Source organism: Mytilus trossulus, chromosome 2 (assembly GCF_036588685.1).
Source record: "Mytilus trossulus isolate FHL-02 chromosome 2, PNRI_Mtr1.1.1.hap1, whole genome shotgun sequence".
Classification (NCBI taxonomy): Eukaryota; Metazoa; Mollusca; class Bivalvia; order Mytilida; family Mytilidae; genus Mytilus; species Mytilus trossulus.
Window position 1 is genome coordinate 55,315,542 of NC_086374.1, and position 15,679 is coordinate 55,331,220.

A 15,679-nucleotide genomic window follows, 5' to 3' on the forward strand; every position below is an offset into this window, starting at 1 on the left:
GACCAAGCCAAATCAATGCCTTGTTATACACTGAGTGTTATTACGATTTTGTTAAAACTGGTACTTCATTGGCTTAATAAAACGGTAAAATGTCAGAAAATTAAAAAAAAGCATTGTGTACATTAATAATAGGATTGCCAGGCATGAATATTGGTACCTCATCATATTGGATTTTTTCTCCCGACAATACATATGGTATGTGTAGATTTCTTCTTAATCAAGTCTCTTAAGGTCATGCACGGTTGTAATATCTATATTTTTTTTTTATTAAAAAGTCAATATATTTAAAGATACAACGACAGGAAAGCGTGTCTCTTCATTTATTTACAGACATGTTTCCATTAATTCCATATATATATATATACATTATTACGAATCAATTCAGGTCGACTGAGTCGTTTGTCTTGCAGATGAAGAATTTTTCTAGATGATCAATTTCTTTTTTCAAGCACCAACACTAAGGCATCGCTTATAATTAAATAGGCGACCATGATCAAAATTAATGAAGATTGAAAAACATCAACAAAAACATCCGGTGTGTATTTTTCAATAGCCTTGTATCTTGACCAAACCTTCACTTCTCATAAGTAAGGATATATATACTGTGGAAAATCTGAGACTACAGTGGTGTATTTGTTTTAGGAAGAATTCAGCCAAGATCTCAGGCTTATTTTTATAAAATCTCGGTCGGTTTATAACACTTTGTGTGTTTCCGTTCTTATTCTGATGTGCAATTAGGACAACGTCTCCCTCTATGACCGAATCGATCTCAACTAATTAACACCCACTTACAGAAAAGACGGTAAAATTTCATGTTTATTTAGCGTATTTTGTCCTCTCTCCTTCTCATATAACCTCCTTGGTTTAAGTGAATTATTTTAACTGATTTAGTCATTAAAAACGCTCCGATTCAAGCTTAAATATGGAAAATCTATCAAATATGCAAAAAAATGTCACTTTTCATATAGTTTTTGTCAAAAATGAAAGTGCCCGCATCCGTGTTCATCCTCAACCTTTATATATGTTATGTATTATCATCAAATACAACTTACATTTCAAGATTAAGAATGAACACGAATGCGGCCACTTTCATTTAAGACGAAAACTTTGATGTAAATGAATAACTTTCAGTTTAGCATGACTTAATGATGCTAGTTCTCGATGCATGTGCATCGCGTGGTTGCAAACAGCATATATTCATGTAGCAGAAGCATTCTACTCTCCAATAAATAACTAAAAGGTTTCATTTTGATAATTTTGTTAAACTGCTATATATTTGGGCCAAAAAGGGGTCTTACTAGACCTACTCCTTTTGCCCACTAAAAAATATTTCATATAATGCTTGACGCCGCCTGTATTTGAATATGAAAGTTCGAAGAATTTTGTTGTTGTTATTGCATTAACATTGATTTAAGTATATTTTTTTGGTCATATTTTTTTGTCAGAAAGATCATGCTAATCTGTTTATGTTAAACATGCTGAAGTTGAATTCAAATTATTAATGGTAGACGATACTTTACTTGTTTTCATATCCTTCAAATATACAGATCAGATGTCATAGAAACGCGTGAATGTTTTTGTTTCATGAATATTGTATATTGTGAAGAAATGTGGATTGCAGAATAATGAAAACCAACTTACAGTCTTGAATACCATTAATGTTTTTAACCATTCCAATCTATTAAAAAGAAAGGTAAATGTTAGGTAATCTTTGATACTTAGGCAATAGTCCAGAACATATCTTCAATGTTTATCATGAAAGTTTGATTGGATGAAATGTCAAAGACTCTTTATAAGTTTTATTTGAACAAATATCATTAATTTAAATATGAAAACATTAAATTAAGACCATCAATCTGAATCAAACTGTTTCTTTTTTGCATTAAATAATTTAAATACAAGAATGAATTTTTATTGTTGTTATCATCCGCTTAATCAGTCCTCCTCTATCATGTAAAAATATTAAGTATGCGTACTGATTTTGTTATGCTTGATTGAAGCATTGCAGAGTTAAACACCGTAACCTCTAGTACATAAACATCATTTTCAATGTCCCCAATTGGAACTTTCATCCAGCAATTGTTTATTTCAAGTTTTGTGTCTATCATAAAACAATCATTCATCCGAACACAGTAACAATCTTAAGTAGTTTGTGGCAGTATTCTCGAGTCTAAAGTAGAAGAAAAGAAACAATGTCTGCAGATGTTAGATATTTTGAAAAGACGAGTTTGTCAAAAAAAAAAAAAATTTAATAAGCTATATACTAAATTGTAATTCTTCATATGTTAAAATGGACTTGGTGCATATGATAAAAAATTCGAAGCTAAATATTGATGACCTAGATTCTACGACAACATTTCTGTATAAGCGTACATATTCAGCATATGGTAAATTGATTCAAGAGTATGCTAAATTGATTCAAGTGTATGCTAAATTGATTCAAGCATATGGTAAATTGAGTTAAGCATATGATAACGGGTAAGCTTAAATGACTTATACTATGCATAAATTATTTCAGCATTTTAATAATTGATTTATATGATCAAATTAATTCAGCCTATGCTAAATTGTTATGCTTATACATAAATGTAGGCGCGTAATCAATGTCATCAATGATAAACTTCGCATATATGATCATACATACCAAGATTATTTGAGCATATGCTAACACGATATGAGCATATCGTGACTTATATTAAAATTTAATTAATCGATTGTGTTCTCCAATAAAAAGCTCGCTTTCTTAACTACTTGGTAGATCAGATCATCTGATTCGATGAGTATATACAATATCTAACAGAAGACGTCGCACAAACCATCATTCTTATATACTTTTTTTTGTCTACGCGTAATAGAACTGTGCAGGATTGAATACGTTAATTGAACAGTTATCGTTTTTTACATTATTAAAGATCCGCAGTGAATGTAAACTTTTGTGAAGGGAACTTCTATTTGATTTTGAAGGGAGTATGCTAGGAAATAAAAAGCAGGATATTTGGAGACAGCTTGCGAAAAAAAGAAGAATAAACATTTCGTGGAAAAAAGTCAGGATAAAAAATCATTCCCTTTGTAAATCAAATGGTTGCTACCGTATGATACGATTGAATTGATTATATGATATTTTTTCCAAAATTCAACAATTCAGTATATACTTTTTTAAACTAAGGATATGATGAAGTGAGTTAAGTATGTGCTGAAATCAGTTAAGCATATGCTGAAATAAATTTATCAAAAGAAATGACTTGGATTGCACCAACATTTATTTATGTCTTAAATTGAATTTATCATACCCTTAAATTATTTTAACATATCTAAGAATCAATTAAGCATATGCCTAGATAATTTCAGCATATTCTAAAATCGATAATCGTGACTCTGTATATATAATTGCGCATCATAGCAAAGGAACATTATTGTTGAATATGATATTCTGAGGTTGACATGTTTTATTGTTTGGTCTAGATGTCTTATTGACGCATATCACACATCTCAATATATTGAATGAAATAGTTTGTAATAACATGAGCACCACGACAGTGTTCCATATGAAGCTGGAGCTGTCTACCTACCCCGGATCATCTGCAATCAGCCCTGTTTGTTTTGTATTCGTATACGTCAGCCTTGAGTTTTGTACTGTGTGTCACTTGTGGTTTTTTACTCTTTTTTTTTGCATTTTGAGTTTGTATTCCAGTTTGACTTTCCCTTTGGGTTTGTACACTATTTTTATATACTATAATTAACATCAACAAAAATATAAGATGCACTTGTCTTTTAACGTACACCAGTAGTACATAAGTATGTTTATCACCTGTGTTTGTATATCAAAAGTATGCTCGCTTCTGACCTCTTCTGTTTTGTTTACTTTGAATTTAAATGACACTTTCTTTATACCACTGTGTTCATCCTTCGCATAAACAACAACGCTGAAAGAAATGTTACTTTTAATTGATACTTCAAACGCCAATTGATAAATGCTGTCATTATAAAAGTAACTTGTTTGTCATATTAATGAAAAAAGTAAAAAGTGACGGTTGTAAAAAAAGGTTATATTTTTCATAATAAGTTGATCTATTGAGGATATTGGGTGTTAAGTTAAACAGCAACTTGATGGTCTCCAATCGGTATGAGACAACTATGCATAGTTAAGAGTATTAAGAAAATTAAATTCGAAAATTTGACTAAAATATTTTACATATTCTACTTTGTTTATCGGTACAAAACTGTTGTCTAATATATTTCGCCTTTCGCGTCAATTCGTAATTCACAATTATTACCATAGAAAGTAGTCGAATAAAAATAAAGTTACCTGCTAGAGAAAGGATAATTTCCATCTTTTATGTTAAGATCTATCATTGGTTCGTATACAAACGGTTCACTGCTATCAAAATGAACAACGGTAGAGTCCACTTTTGTATTACCCATGATATCAAATGCTCGAACCCAAAATTGGTGTGAATCTCCATCTTCTATATCAATTCCATCCAACCTAAACGTAAAGTTTTCCCGAAGAGGAAAAACAGGAACCCATCCGATCTGTGGTATTTTTGAACTTACTTTCCCATGTATGGTTTCAAATCGTACAATGGAGTTTATGTTTTTTATAGCCGTTTTATTTCTGATGCCCTCAGTGTCATCAAATATTGGTAGAATTTTCTTGTAATCGACTCTTTTTATTTTATCACTCAGTCTGGGTGTATAATCTAAAATCTTGGCCAAAAATTGTCCCTTTTCGTGCACATCATTTACAAAATGATTTGTCCATGACACATTCATGTGCGAACTAAATTTCGTAGTCCATGAGAAATGCGATTCATTGGATGCAGAAGTTGCATATAAGCGATTAATTTCACTGGTAATTATTTCTGACGTATTGTCATAAATGACAAATCTTCTGGCATACTTTGAATTATTTGCTCTGTCATTAACTTCTATAATGACAGAATAAACACCGGGATCTTTTGGTTCGAATGTAGGAAACTTTATGGGGTTCTCAGGTAGTATTTCCTGTATATAATCCGGAACTGGATTGAAGTTTGTTGTTATATCTGGTTCTCGTAAACCTGAGTAATCGATACTATACTCCATTTTCCAAAACTCTATGACATATTTCCCTATTCCCGCTAGCGTGTCTTTCCATCCAGACCATCTTGGTGAGATTGGCGACTTCAAATTAGAATAATTTGAATAAAACATATATATTGCGACAGTTTATATTTAACATTCCCACGAAGGCGGGAGGTTTGGCTAGCCACAAAACCAGGTTAAACCCATTATTTTTATTAAAATTTCCTGTACTAAGTCGGTAAAATAGCCATTGTTATATTACTGTTCGTTTCTGTGTGCGTTGCATTTTACTGTTGTGTTTCTGTTGTGTCGTTCTCCTCTTATATTTTAGTTTTAGTTTATAACCCGGATTTGCTTTTTTCAATCGATTTATGAATTTCAAAGAACGTTTACTACTGTTGCATTTATTTATTTACATGTATCGATATTTTTTCACAATTTTTTCAGGTATAAGGTTATAAATAAAGTCAACAGTAATATATATATATATATATATATATATAACTCGTCTAAACATCAACCCAACAATGTTAGATCTGTAAATTTGCTTTCGCAAATTTTTGGTTCTTCCCTCGCCGGGATTCGAACCCATGCTACTGTGATATCGTGACACCAAATCGCCTGCACTGCAGCCGTCCCGCTAGACCACACGACCACCTGGGCTCTCAAAAAAAGAGCTTTTGGTGGGCATGTGTTACCTTTTCACGTCAGTTTTAATCTAGCGGCGTACTACAGTACATGATATATAAGGCATGAAGATGTTATTGTTACAGATCAGCTAAATTATCTATAGTAAAGGATCCTACAAATTAATGTAAGATACAGTCACAGAAAATAATTATATTCATAAGTACGTCTGAGTCAGTGACAACCCTACAACAGATGTATCCATCGGATCGCCATCAATGATGGTGATACATGGCTGTGTACATAATGTATATACAACTCGTCTAAACATCAACCCAACAATGTAAGATCTGTAAATTTGCTTTCGCAAATGTTTGGTTCTTCCCTCGCCGGGATTCGAACCCATGCTACTGTGATATCGTGACACCAAATCGCCTGCACTGCAGCCGTCCCGCTAGACCACACGACCACCTGGGCTCTCAAAAAAAAGAGCTTTCGGTGGGCATGTGTTACCTTTCCACGTCAGTTTTAATCTAGCGGCGTACTACAGTACATGATATATAAGGCATGAAGATGTTATTGTTACAGATCAGCTAAATTATCTATAGTAAAGGATCCTACAAATTAATGTAAGATACAGTCACAGAAAATAATTATATTCATAAGTACGTCTGAGTCAGTGACAACCCTACAACAGATGTATCCATCGGATCGCCATGAATGATGGTGATACATGGCTGTGTACATAATGTATATACAACTCGTCTAAACATCAACCTAACAATGTTAGATCTGTAAATTTGCTTTCGCAAATTTTTGGTTCTTCCCTTTACTATAGATAATTTAGCTGATCTGTAACAATAACATCTTCATGCCTCATATATCATGAACTGTAGTACGCCGCTAGATTAAAACTGACGTGGAAAGGTAACACATGGCCAGCGAAAGCTCTTTTTTTGAGAGCCCAGGTGGTCGTGTGGTCTGATAATAAATAAAGCAAATCAGTACAAACTACTACGCAACTTACAGGTTTAAAACAGGTTTAAAATGTCAATCTCGATGGTGGCGAATCATGCATTTAACGTGATGTTGAATGTCTATTAATTCAAAATTTAATATTTTTTTGCAAATTTTTTTTTTTTTTCATTTTTACTTGCGGGTAAAGATAGAAGGGTTAACATTATTTCTGCACCATTTTCCGGTGCTGGAGGATAGTCTTGCCTCTTTCTGTTTCTATTGCAAATAATCAATCTCTAGAAATACACTAAACTAAACAATAGGATCGTCTTTATCACGTGTTTTTGTTTTCACCTTGAGTTGTCTTCTTAATAAACGTATGAATAAATAAATAGGTTAACAAGTGTTGTCCTATTTTACCTTAGTTATATCTTTCAACTGCAATGGGATTTCATTTGAAGTGCAACTGGCATTTTCTATGCAATGGTTTGGTTCATCATAGTCAAACCTGAATTCCATGGAATTTTCTTCGGTGATACCGGAGTACGTTTCCCTTCTCAAATAGTTCCAAGTATGGGTATTTCTAAGCTTCCTATACCCGCCAGTTGTAATGGAATATTTTAATGTATACCTACAATAATATGACAAACAATGATAAATGTGGAGTGGATAGCAATAGCACAATTTCAAGGGGTACAATCAAAATCACGTGATGGATATACACACACCGGAAGTAACAGTCGAGCAGACCGCTTGAAAGGTAAGTAGTCGTATTTATTTGTTTATATCAATAAAATTTAATGAATAAGGTAGTGCACCGAATGTCGGATACTATCTAGTTTTGAAATACACAATTGTCCTTGCTGGAAAGCGTGCAGTTAATGCTAACACTTCGACACAGTTCCAAAATTTCACCAGATAACTGTGTCGAAGTGTTTGCAATAACTGCATGCTTTCTAGCAAAAACAATTGTGTATTTTAAAACTACATACTATCCGACATTCGGTGTGCCAACTTATTAATCAAATTTTAATTGATATAAACAAGAAAATGCAACTTCTAACCTTTCAAGCGGCGAGTTCGACTGTAACTTCCGGTGTGTGTATATCCATCACGTGATTTTGATTGTACCCCTTGAATTTTAATTTATAAAATAAGCTTTATTATTACTTGAGATTTATTGAACTTATTATATGTTTCAAAAATCAATTCTTTAGATCCTTATTCTATTTAGATTTGCATATATTTTTCAAAACCGCATACAAATTTTCGAAAACAAAACTAAACACTGCTGGCATGTTTTTGTGCCATTGAAATTCACAAAAATACCTGAAGCCCGCATTTTTTTTTATAGAATATTGGAGTTAATGAATTCGGTTATCTTCTCATTTGTGTTTTAATTCATACATATATTACTCAATTTGTATCATCCGTTTGTGTTTTACAAATGGGTGAATTCTCATAAATATACGTCTAAATTGAGGAGAACATTCGTAATCAAGGCAGCTTGACAGAGAGACGACAGCAGACAGTCTAGAAGACAGAACGACGGACGGACGGATAAACTGCATGAGTTATATTTTTGTGTGCACTGGTACAGTAAAAGAATATAATTTCATTGAGCAGAACTCAAATTATAAATTTTAACCTAATAAACTAGAAGTGTACAAGCATCATCGTAACCTACCTTTCAATTAAAACAGATGCTTTATGCTTTTAATAAATCAAAAGTCAACCAGAAGTAAAGTACATCACTTGTATTGCTATTTGAAATATTTAGAATTAAAACGATTATACATGCTAATTGTTCAAAACGGAGTTAACCACAATAACCTTTTCAATTAAATACGTTAAACTTTGTTTGGTGAGACAATATGAAGAACCTTGTTAAAATTCCTTGTATAATTGAAAATTAAAAACTATAAGAATAAAAATAACTCAATACATAATTGCAGTATCTCTTGAATAAGACCATTACAGTTACTCATATATCGACTGTTAAACTTAAATCATTGCACTTTATGATTAAATTTTAACTCTTTGTGTAAAAAGTTATTTTGATCAAACTTCAAACAATAGTAAGATCCTGTAGGTGATATGTACAGATTATCGGGTTTTCTACTCATTGATATCGTAAAATGTCAGCCAAGAGCCACAATGTGAACCTTTTTGGCGAGTGAGCGCAGCGAACTAGCTTTAAAGTTTCACATTGTATCGAGCGGATGATATTTTACAATATCTATACAAAGAAAACATGATTATCTGTTTATCGTTTTATTACTGGCCTATTCCCTCTTTCTAAAACAGTTTTGCGCTTGACGTAAGCAAACTTGATAACGTCTCTTCTCGCATTGTGACGTTACTATTAACTCCTCCTCTAACATTGTGACGTCACTGATAATTCCTGGTCTCATCTTGAAGCCTTGAAGCGAGCATTACGGAGCGACAGAGGAGGGTGATATAGGCTTAAGGAATGACGATAAATACGCTTAACAGCTACTGCTAAACCATCATTTCAGTTGAACGTATAATCAATCATTAACTGAATATAAACACGCTTAACAAAAAACTGATACAATATTGTTTGAATAAACAATTTATTTGTAATCCATTTACCGACACTTTAAAACCAAAAAGACTTAAATTCACGACGAAACAATATATTTAAGAATTGAATGCTTTTTTTTTGTAAATACATTTAGGTGTACAAGCGTTGACCGAACTATAATTTGTATAAAGTGCTTAAAAAGGTGTTTTCTTGTTAAATTTGGTAATAACCTGATTTATATCCTGCCAGTTATCGGCCATCTATTTGAGTGTAGGCTTAAAAATATTTGAAAAGACATTCCAACAAAACTTCACATGTAAGCAATTTAGCTTTAAATTCAGTGGAATTTGACTGAAATGAAATTGACAATTCAAACACTTACAACTTGAAACATTTTTTTCAAATTTCTTGTATAACTTATTCCACTATGTTTATCTACACACTCAGTTCACTGTGCTGTGAATCGTTAAACTACCTCTTAACTTGATTATGTTTTGTATTTCAAGATTAATATTTTCTTGACCATAGACAAATTGTATATTAATGGAATGGAACAGCTTAACATTATAGATGGACACACCTGTCTCCGGAGTCAAACTGAGTTATATAAGATTCTTTTTTATAGCACTTGAAACGTGTGTCACTGATAGGTGGCCCAGTTGACACGCCAGGACAAGAAAGAGTCTGTTCCTTTGCTGTATATCTCCCACCTACAAAACAATAGTACAATCAAAGCCTATTATTTATACATACAATACGTCTCACCATAGTCTTATTATTGTAAACAGGTACATACAAAGATTAAAGTTCACAAAAACTGTAATATATATTGAGAATGAAAATAGATCAAGGATGACTAAAATTGAATGTAGACTTTATTTCATTGCAAAAGTCATGCAAAATCTAGATTAAAGGTGCAAAATCAATCGATTGCGACAAAATAATAATTTGATTATTTTATTTGTGAATTTAAGCGTCTTACTTTTAATTCTTTCTCGTATCAGAATCATCATATCTGTTGCATTTTCATTTTTTAAAAAGAAGCAAGATAGTCTATCAAAGTTCTTATTCACACATTTAAAAAAATCACATACACTGCAAACAAAATGATAGAACTTCGTGGATCTCAAAGACAGCGAGACCCTGCACTTTGTTGTGTAGGAGTATCATGCTGTTCATCCATCGTTATCCATGCGAATTCAGATTTTTTCACAATATAACAATAGTGTTAGTAACCACGAAGACACATCAGTTAAGTTAAGTACAGATACGCCGTTCACTGAACCAATTTTTTTTATGTAGACCATAAGTCTCTGATGCATGATTGTTTTTTTTTATTACTAATTATTTGTTGGCTTTTAACCAGCTGTTAGTAACTGGAAGTACTCTCAAATCGTATTTTCTTGTTAATTCGACCTGTTGATACTGTTTATTATGTTTTTTTGTTATTCTATATTAATATGGATCTTGTCTATATACCAGCTTTGATGAATTGGAATATTTACTAATTTTCACTTCGTCGTACTACATTTGTATGGAAATCAGGATTATTCTCTTTTAATCTGTACAGCGAAGTTTAAGCTAGCGCTAATTGTATTGTTATCTATTGTTATTGTTGATATTCACCCCAGTTTGTATCTAATGTTAAATTATGTATTTTAATGACAGCACGTTCTTGGTATTCCTAATTATTGGAAGAATTGTATGTTTGAATGTTTGTCCCTAATATTTTACTAACTGTGTATTTACATTAATTATAAAAAAAGAAGATGTGGTATGATTGCCAATGAGACAACTATCCACAAAAGACCAAAATGACACAAACATTTACAACTATAGGTCACCGTACGGCCTTCAACAATAAGCATCTCAGATCAAATTTATTCGTTCATAGTGTGTTAATTTATGTTTTTTGATTGAGTTAAGACTTCCAATTGAGATTTTATCGTGTAATTTTCATTGTTGTGATGTCATGTTATTGTTTCAGATAAAGGGAACAGGTTTGGTACCATTAAAACGTTTAATCCCGCTGCAAATGTTTGCACCTGTCCTAAGTCAGGAATCTGATGTACATAAGTAGTCGTTTGTTTATATTATTTATACGTGTTTCTCGTTTTTTTTTATATATGAGACCGTTGGATATTCCGTTTGAATGGTTTTACATTAGTAACATCAGTAAATTTGGGGCCCTTTATAAGTTTTTGTTCGGTGTGAGCCAAGGCTCCGCGTTGAAAGCCATACATTGACCTATAATGGTTTACTTTTATAAATTGTTTTTCTGGATGGAGAGTTTTTCATTGGCACTCACACCACATCTACCTGTATCCATAAAACCTTTCTATCGTTGATCTTAGTCGCGTTTCCTCGTTTCTCTGATAAAAACACAGCAGAAATTAATATGATTTCAAAATAAAAGCTATGAACTAAAGTTTTAGTTAAAAAATAGTTAGAAAAATTACCCTGGTGGAAAAAAAAATCATGCAGGAAAGAGACATTACTCTTTCTAACAATACTACCTATGATATATATATATATATATTTAAAAAAAAAAAGATTAGCAGGATAGCAAAGGAACATTTCAACTCACAGGAAGAACAAAAAACTTTAAACGACTTCTCAAAAAAATAATCAAGTCAAAGAGAAAAACAACAGTCACAAAACAAAAAAGAAAATAAAAAAACGGAGCAACACGAACCACAACAGAAAAAAAGTGTAATATCAGGTGTTCCGGAAGGATTAGCAAATATCATACGGCACCCGTTGTGTTAAACTGAATCAATAAACAAATGCCTTTTCACAAAAAGTGAAAATATATTATTAAAAAACTGTTTTTATGTTATATTGCAGATGCTAGACAAACTTTTTTTGAATAACTTAATATCTAATATGTCTGTTTGTCTTTTTAATTGTTAACCATGGATTTTTCATTTATTTCGATCTATGAGTTGGCTGTCCCTCTTTTAGTATATTAGTCTTGTTTAATTATTTAAGTTAATTATCTATCAGTATCTTGCATACAGACATTACTTAATATATGATAGCTTCATTAAACAAAACTGTAATTTTTGAATTTACATTTATTTGATAGAATATTGATTTTACCTGTTCTCAGTTTTTCGTGTATGATTTTAACACTTGCAGCTACAATACCCAATTTGTTTTCCATAATGTATGAAGGTAATGATGGATTGTCAGGAAACACAGTTTTAGTATCTACGTAGGCTTCAAGATCGAATTCTAATTGGTTGAATTTATTTTGATTTGTCCACACAATGTCACCATCAGTTCTGTTCGTCGCATCGGCCATGTAGTTGTAGACATCTTTATTTTTAGTAAAACTGTGGTAAGTGAAAGTTGAATTAATCCTCTCAATTAGTGGCTTAAACTTTTGGCTTCTTACTGGGGAAAAAAAGAAAAAGATAACAAGAAAACATAGAATATTGAATTTAGCATTAAACACGTTTTTGATAATTCGAAGTCATATTTTGAATTCATGGAATATAAAATGATTCAGATTGTAATGATAATTATTTAACCTGATTCTTTGTTAAATCAAATAACAACGATTGGTTATATTTGTTGATGCATCATGACCAGTGACAGATATTTCAAGTCTATTACAAATGTTTAGACGAATAAATAAGTTATAAGAAAGTCTGAAAGCAGAAAGAGAGGACAATTGGAAGACATTTATTTTTTCATTCCTTTTTCCTAATAAATATTCAAGATTCAAAACGATTTACCTTTATTTTAGTGAAGTTAGACGTAAAGAAAAACTTTGCGGAGCTCAAAATTACTTTTTCTTTAAACAATATTTTCAACGTCGAAGCCTTAGAAGTGTATCATAATAACCCTGTGTTTCTTTTTATATAAATAAACTTATAATAGATACCAGAATTGAAATAAACAAACATAGATAATTAGTATATGTCATTTTAATAAAAGAAACAGAAATAAAGCTAACATATATTTAATTATTTACCTCTATACCATATTGACTTACGTTCTAAACACGTTCTGCCAGTGAATCCAGGAGTGCAACTACACCCACTACCACCATAACACCTTCCTGGATAACAAGGTTTGTTGTAAGAACACTGAGATACTGTAAAGATAAGTATATACAATGAATAGTCGATACAATCTACGACGTTATATAAATGCAATAATTGGACTGAGTATACTCTTGTGTGGAACTATACATCTCTGCTAGCCAAGGGCCACGATCCATTTCCATCTTCTCCAAACTTGGCGAATTGAGATAGAATTTAGGAGACACAAGGAAATGATTTTTATTGGTTGCAGTCAAAGCTCGCTGCATCAAATCAAAAAGCGCCTATAACATGATCACGTATAAATTTAGGAAGTGAATGTAAATAATTGCCACGTGTTTATTATGCAACAAGACTTTACATCCCTTAACGAACGACTATTTTTAATGATAATTTGAATGCTTTTAATCAACTCATAAAAGTTCCTGTGTATGTTTCTTGCACAAATACATGAATGTCAACGCAAATTTTCGTTTTCTGCTTTACCAAGTGTGTAGAATCTAGACGCTACCGTGTTGTTATCTTCAAAATAAAGAGTTCAAATGTTATCAATAGTAAGCATAATGTATTTGAAATGGGCGTGACTCTAATCTACAGATAGATGGCGCAGCATTGTTATCACAAATCTTGGCTTAATCTGCCAAGGGTGGAGAGGAGGAAAGTTGATCTTAACCCTTGACTAGCGAAGATCGGAACGATAAAACATATTTCAAGTTGATTATCTCTCTTCTTGCAACTTCCACTATATTATGTTCCGTCGCTTATTAATAATGTGGTATGCATGTAATTGATAGTTTTATACTGAAGTAAAGTATAATTAATGTCGCTACCCCAGACAGACTTAAAAAGAGATTTTGGATAAACACTTATGTGACAAACGACTGAATTATAAAATAAAAAAAAAAAGTTAAAAAAAACCATTGTGAAGTCATGTTTTCTTTATAGTTTGTTGACAAGAATATAATGATATATAATAATAAATGTGACTTAGTCGGAAACGGTCATTTTGATTTTAATATGATTGAAAACGTTATAACTTAATCCCATAGTGTATTCTTATATAGATATAGGAAGATGTGGTGTGAGTGCTAATGAGACAACTCTCCATCCAAATAACAATTTAAAAATTAAACCATTATAGGTTAAAGTACGGCCTTCAACACGGAGCCTTGGCTCACACCGAACAACAAGCTATAAAGGGCCCCAAAATTACTAGTGTAAAACCATTCAAACGGGAAAACCAACGGTCTAATCTATATAAACAAAACGAGAAACGAGAAACACGTATATATTACATAAACAAACGACAACTACTGTACATCAGATTCCTGACTTAGGACAGGTGCAAACATTTGCAGCGGGATTAAACGTTTCAATGGGCCCAAACCTTCTCCCTTTTTCTGAAACAATAGCATAACATCACAACATATAAAAACATACGATAAAATATCAATTAGCAGACTTAACTCAATCAAAAAAAAAAAAAAAAAAAAAAAAAAAAAAAATGTTGTTTTACTCGACTGATTCATATAAGGGGGCACCAGGCAAACGTATTTAAGGTAGATCACCAGTATATATTTTTTGAGACAGATTTTTTTTATAATTTGCCAAAATGAAGATTTTACTATGCTCTTTTAAAAAAATTAATAAAAAGTATGGGTCACCGTGCTATTTTTCAAGCTATGAGTCGTTGAAAATTGCCAAAATTTGGTTAGTTTGTTCATGAAAAAACACATTAGTGTGCATAAAAAAAATTCTATGAGATAGAATTTTGAAATAAATTGTGAGAAGAAAGGTTTCATAATATGTTTTAATAAAATAAAAAGAAAACATGGTGTCACCGAACTTGTTTTCTTGCTACAAGTAAAAATAAAAAATTTCCCTATTAGCCCAGTATAAATTTTGTACTTAAAGAGTTATCTCCCCTTAAATGGCTCATTTGAAAAAAATGATTTTTAAACCAAAGAAAATGATGTTTGTTAAAATATTTTGTATAATACAATTAATTAACAAGTTTTCTTTAAATTGAAAAAACTTCTAACAATTGAATTGCAAATCTGTCTCCTAATTTGCAGATTTAGGCAAATAACTAGACCGATTTTGTACTGTGATTGTACAATCCAAGATGGTGGTATACCATCAATCTACCTTAATTGCGCCGAATTTTGAACATATTATTCTTATATTTTTGTTCATTGCCTTAAATAATATGGGGACGAAGTCCCATATTACGGAAGAAAAATTTAATAAAAAAAAAATTAAAAAAAAAAAATCGGGGAAATTTCCCGAATTTTTCATTGTACTAATGAACTCAAAATCGTTAACCTTTTTTTTCAGATCTACTTCCTGTTCCGGTTTTCCCCGCATTTGCGCATATATCTGTCTTGTTTGCATGAGACTTTGAAATAAAAATTATATTTATCAGTCTAGT

General features: G+C 31.7%; 1 protein-coding gene across 4 annotated transcripts in view; it reads right to left on the reverse strand.

Moving 5' to 3' along the window:
* The window catches only part of LOC134707609 (fibroblast growth factor receptor 2-like), a 72,339-nt gene that overhangs the window by 11,994 nt on the left and 44,666 nt on the right, over positions 1 to 15,679 (reverse strand). For 2 of the 4 annotated variants that reach the window (XM_063567542.1, XM_063567541.1), the window contains 7 exons: positions 13,200 to 13,301; positions 12,299 to 12,595; positions 9,777 to 9,906; positions 7,069 to 7,279; positions 4,307 to 5,163; positions 3,809 to 3,923; positions 1,990 to 2,170 (listed from right to left, as the gene is read on the reverse strand). In XM_063567542.1, coding sequence (XP_063423612.1) covers positions 2,120 to 2,170; positions 3,809 to 3,923; positions 4,307 to 5,163; positions 7,069 to 7,279; positions 9,777 to 9,906; positions 12,299 to 12,595; positions 13,200 to 13,301 — 1,763 coding nt within the window. In that variant the 3' untranslated portion in view covers positions 1,990 to 2,119. Of the gene's footprint in view, positions 1 to 1,641; positions 1,679 to 1,976; positions 2,171 to 3,808; positions 3,924 to 4,306; positions 5,164 to 7,068; positions 7,280 to 9,776; positions 9,907 to 12,298; positions 12,596 to 13,199; positions 13,302 to 15,679 lie in introns of those variants that run through there. The other 2 variants (XM_063567544.1, XM_063567543.1) reach the window with 1 other exon arrangement.